This window comes from Anguilla rostrata, chromosome 9 (assembly GCF_018555375.3).
Source record: "Anguilla rostrata isolate EN2019 chromosome 9, ASM1855537v3, whole genome shotgun sequence".
Lineage (NCBI taxonomy): Eukaryota > Metazoa > Chordata > Actinopteri > Anguilliformes > Anguillidae > Anguilla > Anguilla rostrata.
The window spans coordinates 52,847,612-52,868,452 of record NC_057941.1 but is presented as its reverse complement, the minus strand read 5'-3'; the positions used below and the strand labels follow the sequence as shown (position 1 = coordinate 52,868,452).

General features: G+C 45.8%; 1 protein-coding gene, 1 long non-coding RNA gene and 8 other non-coding genes across 11 annotated transcripts; 4 read left to right on the top strand and 6 right to left on the bottom strand.

The window, feature by feature from the left end:
- Positions 1-236: 236 nt before the first annotated feature.
- On the bottom strand, positions 237-317 carry trnas-cga (transfer RNA serine (anticodon CGA)). The gene has a single exon. It is a non-coding gene; the product is annotated as a tRNA-Ser (tRNA).
- Positions 318-651: 334 nt separating this feature from the next.
- On the bottom strand, positions 652-2,134 carry mrps17 (mitochondrial ribosomal protein S17). Of its 2 annotated transcripts, none has more exons than XM_064352898.1 (3): positions 1,977-2,134; positions 1,231-1,377; positions 652-999 (listed from the first exon to the last, which is right to left on the bottom strand). In XM_064352898.1, the coding sequence occupies exons 2-3, from the start codon at positions 1,351-1,353 to the stop codon at positions 709-711; spliced, it is 414 nt and encodes a 137-aa protein (XP_064208968.1). In that variant the 5' UTR covers positions 1,354-1,377; positions 1,977-2,134; the 3' UTR covers positions 652-708. The 2 variants fall into 2 exon arrangements, with proteins under 2 accessions (XP_064208968.1, XP_064208969.1); XM_064352899.1 differs by having other exon boundaries at positions 1,231-1,374; positions 1,977-2,124.
- A 479-nt stretch (positions 2,135-2,613) lies between these two features.
- Positions 2,614-6,026, top strand: LOC135262517 (uncharacterized). The gene is made up of 2 exons (XR_010332238.1): positions 2,614-2,850; positions 4,946-6,026. It is a non-coding gene; the product is annotated as an uncharacterized LOC135262517 (long non-coding RNA).
- On the bottom strand, positions 4,990-5,071 carry trnas-uga (transfer RNA serine (anticodon UGA)). Its single transcript has one exon. It is a non-coding gene; the product is annotated as a tRNA-Ser (tRNA).
- On the top strand, positions 5,224-5,296 carry trnav-uac (transfer RNA valine (anticodon UAC)). Its single transcript has one exon. It is a non-coding gene; the product is annotated as a tRNA-Val (tRNA).
- An 81-nt stretch (positions 6,027-6,107) lies between the features above and the next one.
- trnas-uga (transfer RNA serine (anticodon UGA)) lies at positions 6,108-6,189 on the bottom strand. The gene has a single exon. It is a non-coding gene; the product is annotated as a tRNA-Ser (tRNA).
- Positions 6,190-7,704: 1,515 nt separating this feature from the next.
- trnav-uac (transfer RNA valine (anticodon UAC)) lies at positions 7,705-7,777 on the bottom strand. The gene has a single exon. It is a non-coding gene; the product is annotated as a tRNA-Val (tRNA).
- An 8,559-nt stretch (positions 7,778-16,336) lies between these two features.
- trnav-uac (transfer RNA valine (anticodon UAC)) lies at positions 16,337-16,409 on the bottom strand. The gene has a single exon. It is a non-coding gene; the product is annotated as a tRNA-Val (tRNA).
- A 3,840-nt stretch (positions 16,410-20,249) lies between these two features.
- On the top strand, positions 20,250-20,331 carry trnas-cga (transfer RNA serine (anticodon CGA)). The gene has a single exon. It is a non-coding gene; the product is annotated as a tRNA-Ser (tRNA).
- A 219-nt stretch (positions 20,332-20,550) lies between these two features.
- On the top strand, positions 20,551-20,623 carry trnav-uac (transfer RNA valine (anticodon UAC)). The gene has a single exon. It is a non-coding gene; the product is annotated as a tRNA-Val (tRNA).
- Positions 20,624-20,841: the final 218 nt, after the last annotated feature.

The window sequence follows — 20,841 nt, the reverse complement described above, 5'->3', positions numbered from 1 at the left end:
CAGGGCTGCAGTGTCTGCTGGTGTTCTCAGCACAAGTGTTTCATTTAAGTTGCTGATTGGCTAAGGAATCCACACACCTTGCTCTCAAGGCCTTAATTGGCAGCTGACTGAAAGGAAACCACAGAAACCCGCAAACACTGTGGCCCTTAGGATTCAGTCTGACAGCCCTGATCTACACTGTCTGAAACCTGGCCCTTGTAGTTCTGCTTGTTCCTATTAATTTCCAAGAAAACCAACGCTGCGAGCAGGGTTCGAACCTGCGCGGGAAACCCCATTGGATTTCGAGTCCAACGCCTTAACCTCTCGGCCATCGCAGCTCAATATTGTTCTAACATTTGGTGTTTTTTTTAAAAGTTTTGATATATCAGACTAAGCAGCAAAAAATACAGATGTGCAAAAATGCAGTTAAAATGCAGACAGTTTTTTCACCCAAAGGATTTATTACTGTAATTCTACTTGGAACAAGGAAGGTGCTACCGGGAAGAAGCAGATGGTCGTTTAATCACCATGGCGATATTTGAAATGGCGTCTTTACCCAGTTCAGCACAACCAACACACTGTACAGCACTGATTTTAATCTGATCTCTGAAATCGTGTGACAAAGACTTGCGTGGGAAGCACAACAGTTCATGACAATGAAGTCACATAACACACATTAAAAAATACATTTATTTCACAGGGCACGGTAGGGTGGGGTATTTCCAGCTATCAGTGATTTGGAGAGTCCGAGGCTGTGATGTTTAATTCCTGCAGTTTCTCAGTCAGAGATTTGGCTGATGCCTGCGTGTCGTCCCAGGGGGGCTCCAGGAAAGTGGTTCCTGCTACCCTCTTCCCCGTCAGTGGGTCCACCACGTTCCCCACCTTGTACACAATATCTGCCAGTTCATGCTTCACGTGTTTGGTCCTCCTCTCCGGCAAGGCCTTCAGCAGGACTATGTCTCCCACAGTGCACTGCTCCAAGGGGTCGTGTGCAAAGTACGTCTTTCTTTTGTTGTAGTACTGCAATGAAAGACAGTATTCTCAGAAACATGAGGGGATAAAACTTACAACAATGTAAAAAGAGTCAGTACATAACATGGAACTAAACATGTAAACTGCATAGAAGATGGAAATCAGTTTGGACTTCATTTGGTCCTGAAAAAGGCTGTTTCCTACTGACAGGTTTGCCACGGGAAATCTACTGGGTGGTACAGATGCTGGCATCGCTGACCGATTCAGGTTGGCGGTTACCTTGAGAAGGTACGGGTCCAGCGTCAGCCTGGTCACGCGCACCTTAGCGGTCTTCTGCATCTTCGTTCCAATGACTCTGCCAATGACCCATTTTGCGTGGACAGACGCGTGTTTCACGGACATATCGCGTGAATTTCAGAAAACCTGCTGATGGAAATCTCCCGTTAAACTCACATGTACCAAAAAATATATAGAACAACACTGACACATCCATACCTGTATTTCTATCTATCAGCAAAGCCTATCCCTGCTTTACTCGAAGCGACAGGGGCATTATAAACATTGTTTTCCTTTCTAGCCACGTTGTTACAAGTTTGGTAAATTAGCCAATTTAATGTATTCGCTATAACATACCTCAACACAGGAAAATATATTTTGACATAAAAAATTATACGGATGACGGGACAAGTACCAGCCATGAAAACAGTTTGAAACTATAACGTGTTACAGTTTAACAAATAACTTCGGCTGGCTAATTCGCTAGTGGGCAATATAATGAACAACTCGATGGATATATACGTTGTTAGCCAGCTAGCATAGAAAATTAAACAATAAACACTACGCAATTAGCTAATTTCACTGCAAGGTACATGTACGTGCAAAGGTGCTTAGCAGACAAGAAGCTGCAAACCTTTAATTTAGCTGGCTTGCTAAACTGCAGCGAGGTCGTGAAACAAATCTACTGTACGACATATCTCAACGATTAAATAACGGTCCTTAATGTTGTATAGTTACGTTAAGAATACCTTTAGGTTTGGATCAAATAGTTAGTTGAAGGTCAGGAATTCAGAAACGCTCTTCACCATGCCATGGTAAACCCAGAAGCCGCTGTGTTCAACAGTCTCTTTCTGATGACGTCGTACTACGGGGCACCAGGACGGACATATTCTTGATTGCGAAAACAAATGGGACTCGAGTGCGTGCTCTGGTGGCTGTAAGTATGCTGCACTTCAGCATAAAAAGTCAGAATTTTTGGAATGCCAATCCTAAATTTTAACTTAATTAGAGTTTAGCTAGATTAACTTAATCTAGCTAAACTCTAATTCTACAATTAAAACATTTCACAATGGCATGCTACATGGGCCTATTTAGGCTAGGCCTAGACCTCGATATTCAAGCTTGCCCGTTTGGGGGCAATATGTGTGATTAGGCAATTAAAATTATTCGCAGTTCTTGTGTAATAGTAATATTAAATAAATATATGAAGTAAAGTAATATGCTTGATTGACATTTTATAGTTATAACGTCTTTAATTTAGATCCAAAATGTCTCCGTCTACTTTACCAACATGATTGAAGTAGCGATCCACCAATAGGCGCTCACTCCTTCCCTAGAGACAGTGATGGCTTAATTTAAACGGCTTGTTTGCAGCGGAAGCGACTAGCTGAAGTTGTTTACTAAAACTGGCGAAGTGTTCTCTGAAACCTCGAAAACATACAGAGATGCGTGGTAACATTGATGGAAATGAAAAAAGAAGAAGAAATATCAGAGAGGACATTCGTTTCGAACTGGCCTGAAGAATTTCCGCGGGCTCGGTGTCTGAGGGGAATCAAGTCCGTTTTGTAAATTACTGCTGGGACAGCCTGCTGTGGAAGACCTGGCACCCTGCTCTTACCTCAGGTTTACGTTACAAATATTTTCATTGCGTTACAATTTAATTAGCTGGTTACTCTCGCAACTTTTATGTTGTAAAAAAAACCTTAGGTTTTTTGTTCAGTGGTTCAGCGTTATAACTTCCCAAGACTTATTCCAGTAGGCGCGGTAGGCTAGCTTCTTAGTAGGCTAAGTGAAGCCGCAGGAGAAATGAAAGCCAGGAACAAATTGTAAGTTGATAGAATATCATTTTGGCCACGTCATTATATTTAATGGGTTTTATAGTCTTATTAATCCTGTGAAAGTGAAATAATAATTTGGACTAAAGCAAAATGCCTGATCACTCACCCAAAGGGCAAGTATTTGAGCTTAATGTCCAGGCCTGGACCTGTATTTTAATTAAGTTGTACAGATCAGACTCGTACTATATATCATTTCTTGCTGGTTCACAATAATTGCATTTAAAAATGTGATCATACCTGTGCTTATTTAGGTTTTAAAATACGTGGACATTGTCGTTCTGAGCTTGGCCTACAATGACCTTATAGATGTGATTTTTCTGAGACAGATTTTAGCAATGTTCAGGGTGACCACTAGATGGCGGAAATATACTATTTGTTTGGAAACTCATGTCGCTTGAGTTAGTTTCGTCCGCCGAACACACCAGGGCTAGAGGTCATATAAACTGATTCGTGAAATTTGGTAATGTGTTGGAATCTCATTTAGATGAGACCACCTTTTTGATGATAGAAAAGTAAAATCACCATCAGCTGTCATTGGTAGTCCTAAAAGGAAACAGTAAACATAGTTTGAGAAACAAATAAGAAGTTTTATTCCTACATGTTGGCAGTATAAACAGTTTCCCTTTTTGTTTATATGCATTTTGTGTTTAATCAATTGAGCTTATAAGGGTTGAGTCATATAATGTAAATTTCAATAATGTATTTAAAACATTTAATGGTAGTCAGTTACAATGTTCAGTCAGTGTTTTTGACAGGTAGGTACTATCTTTGATTATGTCATGTTATCAGCAGTGACAGAAATCAGACATACCTTCCATATACACGGTAAGTACACAAGACCTTACTGTTTACTCTGAACTAACACTGCTGTGACCCTTTGTTATTGTATTTGAGTTGCGATTTGCATCACAAACTTAAAGGGCATGTCATGTCATTTTCTGTTACCGTGAAACAGACTCGAGAGATTCGATTATAGAACTTTTTGGCATTTAGAAGGCAGTCTTAATCAGAGCTCATACAGCATATGTTTTTAACATTCTGTCCACTCACGCAGTTATCCAGCCGTATAACTACAGCCGTTCAGGTCTGCTCCTCCTGTGTGTCTGAGGTACCAACTTGAAGTTGGTGGCTCGGTTTCCTAACTGCCCAGCTGCTCTGGTGTCTTGTATGGAATGGATGTGGACATCTTATATGTGCAATAACAGCTGTTAATCTACAATCCACTGTACAAAAGTGCAGAGAGGCCGTGTCAAGCCCCCCAGGAGCTGGATTCAAACTCGGCATGTTACATATCGTTGTGTCATATTTTCCTTGTTGTTATTTTAAGGGTACGGGAGGGATGGGGAGGGGGGGGGGGGCAGCGTAACGTTTTTGGTTTTTCTGTGTCTTTTGTAGACCACTCTGCCTTTTATGGTCACTGACTGGGGAATTAAAGAATAGTTGTGATAATAATAAAACGCGGGGCCCGGTGGAGTCCCAGGCATTTTGGCGGCTGTAGTTCTTGGCACGCGGGCCGACCTCCCCCCACCCGCCTGCCCCTGGGGGCCTCAGTCACGGACTTGGCTCCACGTTCTGCACCCCTCTGGCGGGCTGGCGTGCCTAAAACATGCAGACCCCCCCCCCCGCAGAACACGCGACTGCCCTCCCAGACCGCTGCGCCCACTAGTGACTCATCTTAATAATGTGCCATAAATAACCTGTATTCTCCCTGATAACATTCAGTTGTATGAATAACACTGATTTTCAGGCTTGCAGCTATCAGTAAACCTGTCAGGATAGATGTGCACAATATGTCAAATAGCGTTTTTTTGTTTAATGCATAGTAAGAACAACTGCCCTCATGGAGTTTGCCATGATCTTTTGTCTTCTATTTCTTTCAGTCATATCTAATGTGGTGGTGAACAGCCTAATTTCAGAATAATAGCGCTGCGAGCAGGGTTCAAACCTGCGCGGGGAGACCCCATTGGATTTCAAGTCCAACGCCTTAACCACTCGGCCATCACAGCTTTTTTGTGGTTTTTCAGCAATGTGTCAAAGTTTTGTAAAATATTCAAGATTTAATATTGCGGGTAAAAATGGCCCATTGTCAAGACGATGTCAATGTTATTGTTTTGAAGTAGTGCTACAATATGATGCTTGACCTTTTTGGTCTGTGCATGGTTCCATAGTGTAGTGGTTATCACCTCTGCTTTACATGCAGAAGGTCCTGGGTTTGAGCCCCAGTGGAATCATGACTTTCTTATGAAGTCAATCAAGGCCTACCCTTGTCTGATGCTCTTTGAAACATAGCGTCACATTGGTAGCAACTTGCTACTTTCCGCAAGTGACTCATAAGTCTGAGAGACATGTGGGGGCTCCACAAGAAAGTGTTTCCCACGGAAAAGGGTGATTGATCTGGCACTGTGCACCTCCCTCCTGGCTGAACTAGCCGATATGTTCACGTCAACGTCAATGCAGAGATTGTCTGCATTTGTGCCTACCCCACAGGTCTCAAACTCCAGTCCAGTGTCTGCTGGTTTTCAAGGTGTTTTTGGCAGCAGTGATTCATTTAAGTCATTGACTGGCTAAGAAATGGACACACCTTGTTCTCAAAGCCTGAATTGGCAGCTGATTGAAAGGAAACTACAAAAACCAGCTGACACTTCAGTCTGACACCTGACCCTTGTAGTTCTGCTTGTTCCTACTAATTATCAAGAAACGTAGCACTGCGAGCAGGGTTTGAACCTGCGCAGAGAAACCCCATAGTATTTAGACTCCAACACCTTAACCGCTCGGCCATCACAGCTCAACAGCATTCCCTGATTTGGGGTTTTTTAAATTTTATTTAAAGTTTCGCTATAACAGATTAAGCAGGAAGAAATACAGATGTGTCTGTCAAGCATTCAGACATTGATGCCTCAACCAGAGCCTGCTGTTCAAGGTAAATACAGCCTAATCATCACATTAACCAGTGACTCATCATCCTGGTCCTGGAGAGCCAGTGACCTCTGAAACTTGACCCTTGTAGTTCTTCTCATTCCTATTAATTTCCAAGAAAACCAACGCTGCGAGCAGGGTTCGAACCTGCGCGGGGAAACCCCATTGGATTTCAAGTCCAACGCCTTAACCACTCGGCCATCACAGCACACCCGCATGCTGTTGCACTATACTAACAAAGAACAAAAGACAAATACAAAATACATATTGACTTTTGTCAAGATTAAATTAATTTATATTGCTGGTAGAAATGTCAACAAAAAACGTTTGAAGATGATTCAAACTACGACTACATTGTGGCACCATGACTAGGCTTTCCACTGTGATTCCATAGTGTATTGGTTACATGCAGAAGGTCTTGGGTTCAACCCCCAGTGGAATCATCTCATTGACATAAAGCTTTGAAACAAACCCTGTCATCATGCCAATTCCTGTGCATTTCAGAAAACCTTTAAAGACAAGCCCAAAGAAGAAAACCTATGACCATCAAAATACCTCCCGAAAGCCATAACCTGAATCGGGTAAAAAGGTTGGCATGTTAGGGGGTACTGATGGGAAGGAACTCAAAAGCAGTCTGAACAGGTGGGTTGGATGGTCTGCAAGGTCAGCTGAGGAGGCGTTGCCATGGGGATAGTGGGTGGGTCCTGCAGCTCAGGATAAGGACAAAAAACGCTATCTCCTGTATGCTAGCTGGACTCCTTTATCCCATCCGGGCTCCATCTGCATAATGGGCTCTCCACATAGTGGAAGTAACTATAAGCCAGGAAAACTTTCTATTTTCCATGTTTTATGTATCTATATTGTTTTGTGTTGTCTGTCGGAGATGTATTTCCTCACTGTGTACTGTATGCTAATGTTGTTGCTGTTGTTGTTGTTGTTTTTTAATGAATTATGGATTGCATATTGGAGCCTAATGAAATTTCCCACTGTGAGATAAAAGACTTGACTTGACTTGACATGATGACCAACTGGTAAAAAACGTGAACTCCTGTAGGGGTTCCCTGTGCTGGTTTCAACTCTGCTCACAGGGTCAGTGTGTTAGAGGTTTGATTCTACAGTCACTGTAGTTTGTTTTCATGGTTGCCGTGTGGTCCAAGGCCCAAAGGCTTTGTGTAATTGTACAGACTCAAATAATTTTCATGCTTTTAAATGCATGAACGTTTCTTTAGATGAATGTTTACATTTTTTATTTTTTTTTACAATTCAACCAGGCAATGAAATTGGTGGCTCAATGACATCCGCCAAAGTTTGACCCTTACTCACAACACAGCACTGGTTCAGTCATTAAATCTTTTACACTTCAGCCAAAAGACCACACACTTTGGTCATTTTCATTTTTTTAAAATGTAATTTCAACCAGGCTCAGAAATCTCAGATTATGGTGACTGTTGCTCTGCAAAATCCCCAGAATTTTCCCTGTGCAGGACTGAGCTCTGTTCTCAGTGTAATCCTTTGCTTTCCTGAAAAGGTTTTATGCTCCTGCCTGAAGTGACCAAGACTATAGTCTCTCACATGAGATGTTTTAGGACCAGAGGAGGTTTAAGACTGCTAACAGTGCTCAATTTGTTAATTTTGTGAGGGCCTTTGGGAATTCACTGGCATGCACTGTATTTTGAAGAGCATAAAACAAGGCCAGGCTTTGACTGATTTTAAGACAAAGGGATGATTCCACTGGGGTTTGAACCCAGGACCTTCTGCGTGTAAAGCAGACATGATAACCACTACACTATGGAATCGACCATGCAGTCTGGCTCACATACCAGCCATGTATATCAGCAATATAAATATAAAAATATACTTTTCAACGGTTGGTGAAACCTAAGTCGGGGCAAACAACAGGGTTGTAATCCATAGCTTTCCTGAAAGGTTTTATGCTCCTGCCAGAGGAGACCAAGACCAGCATCTCTCACGTGAGATGTTTTAGGACAGGAGGAGATATAACGCTGCTTACAGTGCTCAACCAGTTAATTTTGTCATGGCCTTTGGAAATTAACAGAAAAAATGAAAGAACCAGCTAATCAAAGGACTAGGCCTAATCCATGGTCTCATAGAAGTGGGCAGGGTTTTGGCAGTAACCCGGATAATCTTGCTCAGAAAGCAGCGGTGCATGCTGGGTAAGATTCAACCCTGAGCCTTGCCACCTGCTCCTGGCCTGGCCCTCGTTTCTGGAGTTTAAATTAAGGGGGACAGGCAGCGCGCTGTGAGGGACAGGAGCGGTGCGATAGGGCCACAGGAATGCGTTCAGACGCAGATTAGGGTCCGTTAAAAGGTGGGGACTGGAAGCTATTAGGAAGGCCTCTTGATTTACTCATACTGAACGTCGACGGACTCAGGTCTGAGGCCGGCGGCCCCTGCAGACCCCGGGCCCGCCCCCCCCCCCCCGTGTTATTAATGGCTTGATTAATTTGTCGGGGGTGATGTCTGAGGTGAGACGGCCCACTTTGCCTCTCTCCACATCTGGCCGAGCCCCCCCTTGGGAGCCGAGCTCTGTCAGACCGCCTTCCTCCGACATGAGGTATGGGAATTCCAGGAGTCTGGCTGTGCTGGGCCATCTATAGCCCCTGGGCCTTCCTCGTGCCAGGAGACCTTTCTGCTAAAAAAACCCCTCCAGTTATGTATTCTTTTCTTTTAATCGCTCATAATTTCTTTTTTTCTCTCTCTCTCTCGCTCTCGCTCTCTGTCTGTCCGCTCACTGCCTTTTTTGTGTTTTTGGCTGAGATGCGCACGGATGCAGACGTGCCTACCTCCCCCAACACAAGGGAGAGCGTGTGGCCATTTATGGGAAATAATTTCCCTCCGAGTTGCAGTAAGGGAGCTGGGGCGTGGGGGGGTGGGGGGATGGGGGGTTAGGTAGTGCCATGGATGTGCAGGAGGCACACACCTCCCACACCCACCCCTACCCTATTGACACCGGGAGTGGAGCCAGAGGCTGCTCTTTCGCATAATTCATTGCTCTCTGCTGAAGGCGCACCTGTTTCTGGAGTTGGCTCTAGGTCTAGGCCTGGGCCCAGATTTGCCTTGTCTAACACAGGGGTTTGAGATCCTAAACCTGGAGAGCCCTGGGGTGAGATAACAGTGTAAGCAGCTGCTTTATTTAATGTGATCTTTCGTTTTTATAAATTTGACACCCAGTATGGCGCTGAGCATCTCCAGTCTTTTACGAATTTGGAATGGCCGATCGTCTGCAACTGCAGACGCGTTCATGCTGAGAACCCCACTGCCATTTTGGGAGAGTGTAAACCCCACGATTCTCCTCCGAAACACATGGTGTCGCTAGCTGCTTCTTTTCACACCGCTGACTCCAGGTAAGCTCGCACAGAGTGGAGTCAGAGGAAGACCTTTCAAGTGTGGCTTTCCCATGCAGGCACCCGATTGCCCAGTGGGGGTCGCTAGATGGTGATGAGCACGCATCCTTAACTAACTGAACCCACTCATACCCTGGGTGACGCAATCGGCTCTTGCACATTGCCCTGTGGAGCTCCCAGGCGCAGTCAGCGCTTAATCAGCTGCTGTAACTGCTTGATTAAGAGCAGAGAAACAACACAAATCCAGCCGACCCTGCAGCTTCCCAGGGACCAGAGCGACAGACCCCTGTAATAACAGAACCGCCGCAAGCTAAAACAAACTGTTTTTTCTTCAGCCATTTCTGGAAAGTGTCCATAGTAAAGCAATGCTTGACAACCTGTAGGCAAGCATGCTGTATGACAGGATAGGTGATACACAATTATGTAAATGTGTGTATTATGTATATGGTATATGGTGTATGGGGTGTGATACTGTATGTGATATAAGGATATGTGGCATATAATTTGTAGTACGTGGTATGGCCAATGGCCATGAGATCTACTTGTGCATAAGTTGTTTTCTGTGCGTCTCTACTTTTGAGGGTTTGTCTGTTAAGGGAGAGCCAGAGTATGGAGTCTTAGCATTGCAGGGGGGGTGGAAAATTCCATTCCAATTCCATAGAATCATATATTGTTTTGTTTTTCTTTTCCTTGCAGAATTGAGTAAATCAAATCAAATGAAATCAGATTTATTTGTCCGGTGCATTTTGCAAGCATTTGTCGCAATACGCCTTGCAATGGACCTTGGCCTATACCTCCACAAGAGAAAGCCTAGGGCACTGGTGGCAAGGAAAAACTTGGCTGGGACAGACAGCAGGAAACCATGGGAGGAAGCAGACTCAAGGGGGGAGGCCCATACTCCTCTGGCCAGCTCAGGGTTTGGATTTTAATGACCAACGTGGTCAATCAGTCGATGTTCACGTTAATGAATCAGCGGCAGCTAGGGGGCAGTCACGAGATGGCGGTCGAGTTGGTGGGTGAGGCCAGGCGGCGCTGGTAGGGAGGGGTAGGCAACGATGGTGAGCGGGGTGGGCAGGCGGGGGAGTCCGGATGACGGCACTCGGGATTTGGAGAAACTGCCTCGGTGGCGGTATGGGGGGTACAATGTACATGCAGGTAGAGAGGTGCCGCAGATTCCAATCAGGGACACCAATCAGAGACGCTTACACAAGCGCCCCCGCCAGGAGCAACCTATAGCTGCACAGGTACTAGGACAGAGACAGAAAATCCACGCAGTCACGAGACTCTGCGGAGCAGGAGCCAGCCCAGGAAAAGTGGGATCACACCTGTCGACAGGCGACACCCCAAAATACTCAACGGCCATCGACTTCTCCTGCCCCGTCCACAGACTATAAGCATTTTTAAACCTGGCCATAAAGGTGCACGTTTAATGAACACTTCTGTATTGAGACTGCCTGTCTCCCTTATGGAGTTTAGAAGGGTGTTTCCCGGTAGTGGGGCTCTGTAGAGGAACGCTCTTCCACCCGTTGAGTTTTTAGGTATTCTTGAGGCTGCTAAGAAGCCTGCATCTTGAGAAGGAAGCGAGTAAGGAAGAGGCAGCTTGTGGGGCGTGGCTCACTGGCAGGATGTATATATGGGTCCAGGGCTGCAGAAATACATTAAGGGCGAAACGTCCTGAGTCCCACCATGGTGACGTATTTTATTCTGACTGTGCAATGAAGGGTAATGAACTCCACCCCCGCCCCCCCCTGGATAGCTTGTCCCTGCCGCTCAGCCCACGTGCGTATAGAGATCCCGACTGTTCCCATGACATCACTTCTGCGGATGAGTTGGTTTAACCTGGTTGTTGGAGCTCAGCGTTGCTGGGCAGGGGAGATTAGCTGCACTTTCAGACCGAATTTCCTTCTCCGCTCCTAATTTCATGGGCGAGGGCGCGTGCATTAAGATACCGCTGAGCTGTTAGACGTCGTGATTCAGGTTTTTTCAGAGCGAAAGTCGGCGCGCTTCACTTTTCCAGGTACCGTGTGTGCTGGACTGGGCACATTGCACGTTGACTGTTTATTTTTTTAAGGAAAAAATATTTTCTATTCCATTTTTCAGTGAATGTTGGGCTTTAATTATGGGGTGTGTCATAAATACATTATTTACTCATTGAGTGAGTCAGTCAGTTTGTTCATTACATTTATTTAGCAGATTTGTTCAGTCAGCCCTGTGGATTTCTCAGCGAGGAGACATACTTTTAAACAAATAAATAAATAATGGGGTGGGGTGCATCCTGTTTAAACAGTTTTCCAAAACAACATCTAGGTTAAAAAAAATAAAAAAAGTTACCCTAATAAATATGCCAGATTGCAGTCCTGGTTTGAGGAACACTTGATTTGCCGTTGCAGGAGGTTGCAGAAAGATGCGTCGCAAATCAGAAAACAAGCTATTAGCATGGTCTGCAGTTGTTTAAAATGCTTCGAGTTCTGACCTCAGGAGGCATAAATGCAGTACACATTTTTCTGATTTCTGTCTTGTGTGTGTTTGTATTTGTATCTGAGTGTGCGTGTGTATTTTTGTATGAATGTGTGTGTTTGTGCATGTGTGTGTATTTTTATATGAATGTGTGTGTGAGTGTGTACTTGTGTGTGAGAGTATGCGTGTATATGTATGCGTGTGTGTGTGTATGAGTGTGTGTGTGTGTGTGTGTGTGTATTTTTATATGAATGTGTGTGTTTGTGCATGTGTGTGTATTTTTATATGAATGTGTGTGTGAGTGTGTACTTGTGTGTGAGAGTATGCGTGTATATGTATGTGTATGAGTGTGTGTGTGTGTGTGTGTGTGTGTGAGTGTGTGTGTATGAGTGTGTGTGTGTGTGTGTGTATGAGTGTGTGTGTATGAGTGTGAGTGTGTGTGTGTGTGTGTGTGTGTGTATGAGTGTATGAGTGTGTGTGTGTGTGTGTGTGTGTGTGTGTGTGTGTGTGTGTGTGTGTGTGTGTGTGTGTGTGTGTATGACAGAGTAACACACAGAGCTAAAACATGCTCCTCTGGCAGCTCACAGTATCCCCCACCTTGATTTTGCATAAAGGCCCTTTTACTAAATTTTCCATTTTTGTCCGATGTGTAAGTGAACTGGCCCCAATTACATGACAATGATGTCAGCATCTCCAACAAACACTGTGATATCATCTCGGAAATCCATTCATAAGCGTGGACACGAACAACATATTGATGTTATTTAGTTTTAATATTTTCCCCTTTTCTTTTGCTTAGAGTGTGGCCAGGGCCTCGAACCCTGTTCTGCACTGTAAGTCTTCATCGGTGGGGTGGACAGCGTGCATGAGCAACGCTGTAAACACACGTAGATTGACCCTTTGAGTGGAACCGCCAATACTGCGGAGATCGTACAGCTGGGATTATGTCGTTTGCATCCATGGCTACCGGTAAACCAACCACATCATGTGTTAAATGGACTTCATGTGTTCTCCCCCCCCCCCACCCCAAAAGAAAGGAAAACAGGCCAGCCGTTAGGCCATGAGACCCCAGCAGCATTGGCACACCAGAGGGACGGCTGCCCCCCACTCCCAAATTTCCGCAATTTTGCGCGCGTGGCGGTCTGAAGTATCACTCCCCGGCCCGTGTTCGCTGGTGAATTCCTGCAGGTACGGTGATACGTTCTGTGAGAAGCAGTGCCTTGCCATGCGTAATGCCTCCTAAAACAGACTGGAGCACAGCTGGGAGGACGGCTTTCAACAAGTGCTGGAGGTATTTAATGAGCAGCCTGTGTTCCCTTCTGCTTTAATTAATCTGAGTTGGCCGGTGTTTCTGGACTCTGGCGTTATGACTATGGTGCAAAGTATGTCCAATTACGTGTGCAGCTAGATTAGTACTGGTGCATTAATACAGTGTGATGCAGACTGGTAAATCCAAGTGCTTCATTTTGAGTTATGTAATGTTATAAGAAAAGGCAGCGGGCCGTGTATGTTTTGGGGGAACCTGCACATTTGGGGGATACCCGTATGTTTGGGAGAACCCGTAGGTTTGGGAGAACCTGTGTGTTTCTGAATGGGCAGAGGTGGTTAAGTAAACGTCCATTTTGGTCGCATAAATATAACGCACAGCTTCGCTGACGTTTTCCATGGTCGCACAACAGCGAAACGTCTTATGACTCTTCCACAGTACCTTTGGAAAATAGTATGGTTGCCTATCGTGTCTTAAACAGTACGCAGTGTGCTTTATGGACAGTACATAATTTGAGGGCACAGTAGTTGGGGGGGGAGGCATTCGACCATAGCGAAGATCTTTAACCAAGTATTGATCCTCAAACTGTTTTTTATTATTTTTAACACCTTTTCTGCATGAACTATTTGAGTGAGAACACCCCACAGGTTGCAAATCTATTTATTTTGTGTTCAGTTTTTTGTCATTACACTGGCATGCTTCGTCTGACATCATTTTAAATATGATTAGCAGATTGGGTTACAGTTAATAATGAAGATAAAAATTAAGTGGCTGGAATTCAGGTGGGAATTTCACATCAGTAGAATCTTTTAAGGTCAAATCTCGACCACAGTTCAATTAACAGCTCTATCAAAACACCATACACTGTGGGTTCCCAGAATAAAAAAAAAAATTAGAACGACCACCTCACAACAAAGTTAGAATAATATGTATTTTTAGCCTGCTTGGTCTGTTTTCTCCTATGGACTGTTTTCTAATGGGAGGGGTGATATGTTGGCTAAATATGAGGCAATCTGTCCAGTTTGTGCGTGCCAGCCTGGAATATTTAAGGCAGTACATCATGGTGATTGATTTATGGAGCGCATTCTTTAAAACACACGTAATACTATAGTCATCTGCCTTCAGGAAGAGGGACTGCAGAACAGTGCAGGAGACTGACCGGTCCCCACAAATACACATTTACACACACGCACACAGACACACACACACACACACACACACACACACACATGCACACACAGACACGGGCACACATTTACACACAAGCACTCCCACACACATACACACATAGACACACACACTTACATATGCACAAACACAGGCACACATGCACACACAGACACGGGCACACATATACACTCACGCTTACAGACACACAGGCACACACGCACAAACACACACTCATGCACCACACGTGCCTACACACATACACACACACACACAGACACACATTTATAAGACGTGAATATATATAAATATATATACACACACACGCACACCCAGACACATGCACACGTGCATGTTTCCACTGATGTGCATTAACAGTTTATAAAAATCTGCGCAAAAGAAATTAAACAACACATTCTGCAGCAAGCAGCTGCACCTAAGACACTCCTGATAGGTGAGTGTCGAGAGACAGGAAGTGATGTAAGATGAGGGGCTGAGATTTGGTTATCCGCTGGGCGCCATTTGAGAACCAAGCCTGAGGTCGTCTTAAAAATCTGCATCCTATTAGGAGATAAAGACATTTCTGAATGCCCCCCCGTCAGATTAGCCTGGGAAGCCAATGTATGTGCTGGACTGAATTACCGTAGTGGGGTGAAATGCAAGGGTGCCACACAGAATGTGAGGCAGAGGCCATTTTGACTTAAAAAGGTAATGTATTACACGGGGAGGGGGGCAGGCAGCTGGGACGTTTCAGCTAAACCGAGCACTGGTCTGTCGCGTAATTAGCATTGATTTGATAAGGCTTTCTCACAGCCAGCATGTCGATACACACCAGCCCCCACCGGGGGTGACACGGGCCCCCCTCAGAAGAATTATGGGATGGCTGACACAGGCTGATACCTCTGAGGTTGCCATGGAGATTAGTGATTGAGGTCCACGTATTCCCGCTTACACGGGAAAAGACTGACTCTTTGTTTGTGGAATCAACAACAATGAAGGCGTTCATAACTGGAAGAAATGACTCAAAAACTGTTGAATCCAAATTTATATTTCGGGATTTTAGTAAATTATTTCATTAAAAGTGCGCATGAGATAATGTTCTTATGTTCAGCTTCCAAGAAGCTTATTATTATTATTTTTTTAAGTTTCATATTTTCAGCTTTATTCAGAGCGTGAACCCCTGTACACACTAGGGAGGGATCCACACAATACCGAGGGCCAGCTGTCCCATGGACCATGGCACGCGCCACACACCCCACACACCACATGCCACACGCCCCACGTGCCACACACCTGAAACCACTTCTTTCTCACTCTACAGTCCAACAGCAGAACTGCGCAGTTACTGCGTGATTAGGACAGGAGCTCCAGCGGCTTGTGCAGACGCTGCTGCTCTCTTCTGTATCCAGGGCGACCCGGCTGACGCAACACCCTCCTGCCCTGAGCGACACTGTGGCCTACTTCACTTCCCTCAGGAATCAGAGGTACAGTCTGGACTGTGGGGCATAGACGTCCTCCTGTCTCGATTCTGGAGCGCGCAGATGATCACACGCTCTCCTCTGAAGCAAGCATGACCGGTAAACGGATGAGTCAGAGGAGGACTCTTCATGTGCAGCTTAACAGAAGGGCTTGCGGATGCCGGTCAACCAGCAGGGGGCGCTTGAGAAGGATTTGGGTCCCTGCCAATGAACTGTCCCTCATCTTGAGTGATACTGCCTCCACTTATCTGTTGCCCTGCAGAGGCCACTGGCCACAGCTGGCACTGGCTCAGGCAGGATTCAATACCCGACTGTGGGGCACAATCATGCTCTAGAACTCTGGCTTAACTGGAAGAGCCACCCGGAAGTTCCATTCTGTTCAGTACAGGATATGTTTGCAAACGGGATTCAGTGCTGTTTTCCATGTCTGGCAGAGGTGGGCCTTGAAGATCTGCCTTATTCTGCCCAGTGAGAGAACAGCAGAGTTTGATGCTCAAGACCGTCATCAAACCACTGTTTAAAAAAAAAAAAATAAAATAACCACAATGGGGAAGAGTACAAGGAAACTTGGCAAAGAGCACAAGAGAAGCAGAGGCTTTCATAGACTTTAAGACAAAAGAATGATTCCACTGGGGCTTGAACCCAGGACCTTCTGCGTGTAAAGCAGACGTGATAACCGCTACACTATGGAATCATGTGGTGTAGTATCCTTATGTACCAAAGCATAGCTTGTAGTTCAAATCATCATGAAAAGAAGGTCACATTGCTGACAGTGGGGCTATTGCTCTTTGAAACATACCACCTGTCATCCATGCCAGTTCCTGTTCATTTCCAAAAACCTTTAAAGGACCATCCAGATCTGCACCGTAAGCCGGGTTTGTATTCAATTCCAATACCTGAACCTCTCAGTCATCACATGCTTAATCAGGATGAGTTAAACTGGAAGTGAGGAAGGCACACTTCTGTGCTCACGCCAAATCAGGAAGGATTAAACAGGAAGTGAGGATGCCACACCTCTGTACTCATGCCCAGTCAGGTAGGTATATGGCCAATCAGAAAGGGCACTGGGTTGTGTGTACATGCCCTGTCAGAAAGAGGTTAACAGGAAGTGAGATCATTCGACACTGCACACCATGGACTAAGAAAGGGGAGTTGGGGTTGGATTGCCTGTCCGACAAGCTTAGTGTGAAACCCAATCAATGCTTTCCCACTTTTCTCCCATTTGGAAAGATTGATGTCATCATTAGCAGAGTCTAATATGTGGTGTGTCACCATTGGTAAACCCTGCAGGACCAGCTTGATGCTCTTCTTCCTCTCCTCGCAGCTTGATGCTCTTCTTCCTCTCTTTGCAGCTTGATGCTCCTCTTCCTCTCCTTGCAGCTTGATGCTCTTCTTCCTCTCTTTGCAGCTTGATGCTCCTCTTCCTCTCTTCGGTCATGGGGGGCTTTGGGACCCAACGTCGGGCTTTGATGTGCATGAGGTCAGCTCAGCTCGCTGAGGTCTGACATCATCACCGTCACACCCTGTGGCACGGCGACCCTCGCATGACTCATGCACTTATGTTTATTAAATTATGCTATCCGGCTGGAAATCATTTTCTCCTTCACAATGACATCGTCTTTGGAGTTTTTTTACTCAGAAAAAGTTTCATAGTACATAACATTATTTTTGTCAGTTTCGTTCAAGGAAATTTTTACTCGCTTCTTTATCTCGATGGGAAAATTTTCAGCATGAACTGAAATTTTTTACACGGAAGCTCAGATTATCGCCCTTTAATTTCGGGATATGAAGGCTGCCATTCATTTGGTAATACTGGAACATCCTGTCTCCCTTCTCCCTTTCCTATCCAAAACAATTGAACGAGCTGCTTCTAATCAACTCTCCTCTTTTCTCTCCCTGAACAACCTCCTAGACCCCTACCAGTCTGGCTTCAGACCTGGCCACTCGACAGAGACCGCACTCCTCTCGGTCAATGAGTCGCTTCACGCCGCACAAGCAGCCTCCCATTCATCTGTCCTGATCCTCCTAGACCTTTCTGCCGCCTTTGACACCGTCAACCATCCCATCCTCCTGTCCTCCCTGGCAGCTATGGGGATCTGTGGCACAGCACTTGACTGGATTGAGTCCTACCTCTCCGGTCGCTCCTTCCAAGTCGCCTGGGCTGGTGCAGTATCAGCACCTCGCCCCCTTGCCACAGGAGTTCCCCAGGGCTCTGTCCTTGGTCCCCTCCTATTCTCCCTGTACACCCAATCTCTTGGTCCTGTAATCTCTGCCCATGGGTTGTCCTATCATTGTTATGCCGATGACACCCAACTCTTCCTCTCCTTCCCGCCCTCTGACACTCAGGTCTCTGCTCGCATCTCTGCCTGCCTGAGGGACATCCAGAGCTGGATGGATAACCACCATCTTAAGCTGAACCCAGGCAAGACGGAGATGATCTTCATCCCTGCTCCATCCTCTAACCTTCTTGACTTTTCTATTTCCCTGGGGGACACTGTGGTGTCATCATCACCCACCGCAAAAAACCTTGGAGTGGTGATGGACAACAGACTGTCCCTCTCCCAGAACATCACGGCGGTGAGTCGAACGTGCAGGTTCTTCCTGTACAACATCCGGAGAATCCGCCCCTTCCTCACCACCTACGCAACCCAGCTCCTGGTTCAAGCGATGGTCCTGTCCCGCTTGGACTACTGCAACTCGCTACTGGCTGGTCTGCCAGCATCCGCCATCAGACCCCTGCAGCTCATCCAGAATGCTGCAGCGCGTCTGGTCTACAACCTCCCCAGACATTCCCATGTCACCCCCCTGCTCACTGACCTCCACTGGCTGCCTGTTATGGCTCGCATCAAATTTAAGTCCTTGGTGCTTGCATACCAGGCAGCTAAGGGGTCAGCACCAGGGTACATTCAGAGGATCATCAGACCCTACACACCAGCCAGACCTCTCCGTTCTGCCACCTCTGGACGCTTGGCACCTCCCCCTCTTCGCGTCTGCACTTCCCGCTCCCGTCTGCTGTCTGTCCTGGCCCCTCGCTGGTGGAATGACCTCCCCGTGATGGTCAGAACAGCAGAGAATCTCACCACTTTCAAACGCAGACTGAAGACTCATCTCTTCAGGCTGCACCTCTCCCCACCCCTCCCTAGCCTATAGTTCAGCTCATTGTACCTAGCTAGGATAATTTGATTATGTTAGTGTATCTGGTAGGATTGTTTTTGTATGATTAGGTGTGATTCCAGTGCTAGTTTGTACTTTGTACTTGGTAGGATTCTTGCTGCTGAACAAGCTTACTCTACAGGGTTGGAGTCCTGATCGATGTGGTCACTTCTGGCACTACGATCCTTACTTCACTCTAGTGTTTCTTTTGCGCCTCTACATCTTGAAACCTATGCACTTGTTGTACGTCGCTCTGGATAAGAGCGTCTGCTAAATGCCTGTAATGTAATGTAATGTAACATCACCTTCTGTGTAAAATTTTATTGTGGGTCACGATACGATATTAATTTCCGCACATTTTATTCCACTTGCCACTCAGCATGGACATGACCACGTTCTGATTCGCTGTCTCCTTATTAATATTCATAAGGGGGTGTGGTCAAACGGATTTGGCGTGGGTGAGACTGGCAGTGTTAAGGTGCTGCCAGCAGTACAGGATTGAAGGGAGAGCCAGCGGTTTCCCCTGTACTGGCCAGAGGGTCGGTATCTGAAGCAGTGCAGGGCTTGGGCCTGCTTTGAAAAAGCCTGCCTCTCCTGTTTTTCTGTTCCTCAGAAGAGATGGTATCGCTGGAGCGTCTTTGAGACCACTTTGATATTCATATCGCGGTAATTAATTGCTCTGCGTTTCGTCTGTTGGCACTACGCTGTGTGGGAACGTGGGAAGTTTATACCGCCTTTTACGGTTTTAAACAGTGATTTTTGGAGAAAGGTTTCTGAGCACCCACTTGCTCATTTGCCTCTCTGCAGGTTTAATAATTGTTGTGAATAATTGCTTTACTGTTTTATGTCCACTTTTAATGATCCCTAGCTCCACCTTGTGCTCGTATTTTTTCTCTCAAAACAATGAGGAAAACTAAATTGGGGTGTCAACAAATTCCTTTTTATAGCCAAGGATAACCCTGAACCCAACTCTGGACTTCCAAGGTTAAATATATCAATTGCACAATATTTGTCAAGCCATTCCTGCAGGGCTGGTGTGTTTTTTTGTCATAGTTTCGTTAGCCTTGCTTTCTCCTATGTTGACCACAAAGGTTTTTTAACAGTAAATACAACCCTACTTTAATTACCCTTGAAGACCTGACTAGCTGCAAGCTGTGTGAGAAGATGCCAGGAGATTGCATATTCACCACTTGACCATGCAGGTTTGCTACCAGTGTGCCAACATATCCTGTTGTGAATGTTTTTTCTTTTTTTGTTTGTTCTGAAGGTGCCTGTGTGTACCTGTGATGGCTGAGAAAGAGGGTTGGTGCTGAAACCCAATGGGGGTTGTCCCACACGGGTTTAAGCAATACTCATGGGTCATGCCCTCCCCATCACAGGTGCTGTGATGGCCGAGAGGTTAAGGCGTTGGACTCGAAATCCAATGGGGTTTCCCCGCGCAGGTTCGAACCCTGCTCGCAGCGAATGCGGTTCTTATTTAAGTACTGACACACTGTGTGCAGGGCTCAAAGCTGCAAGGCTGAAGCCCAACTGCACTTTCTTTGCTGTTTCATTTTTAAGATTCAAAGATAAATTTGTGTTTCCCTTGGACAGCTACGACGAGCTCCACTTTCCCCTTCCCTCCTTGATGCTCATCTGACTAACTTCCCAGGATGCCATGGTACAGGGGAACCCTCAACCGTGGTTCCATAGTGTAGCGGTTATCACGTCTGCTTTACACGCAGAAGGTCCTGGGTTCGAGCCCCAGTGGAATCATGTCTTTCTTGTCAAGTCGATCAAGGCCTACCCTTGTCTGATGCTCTTTGAAACATAGCACCTCGTCACATTGGTAGCAACTTGCTACCTTCCGCAAGTGACTCCTTAGTCTGAGAGTCATGTGGGGGCTCCATAAGAAAGTGTTTCCCACGGAAAAGGGTGATTGGTCTGGTTTTGAGTGCTTGGGGTCGTGCAAAAAAGCAGGCCTGTCCCCTTTT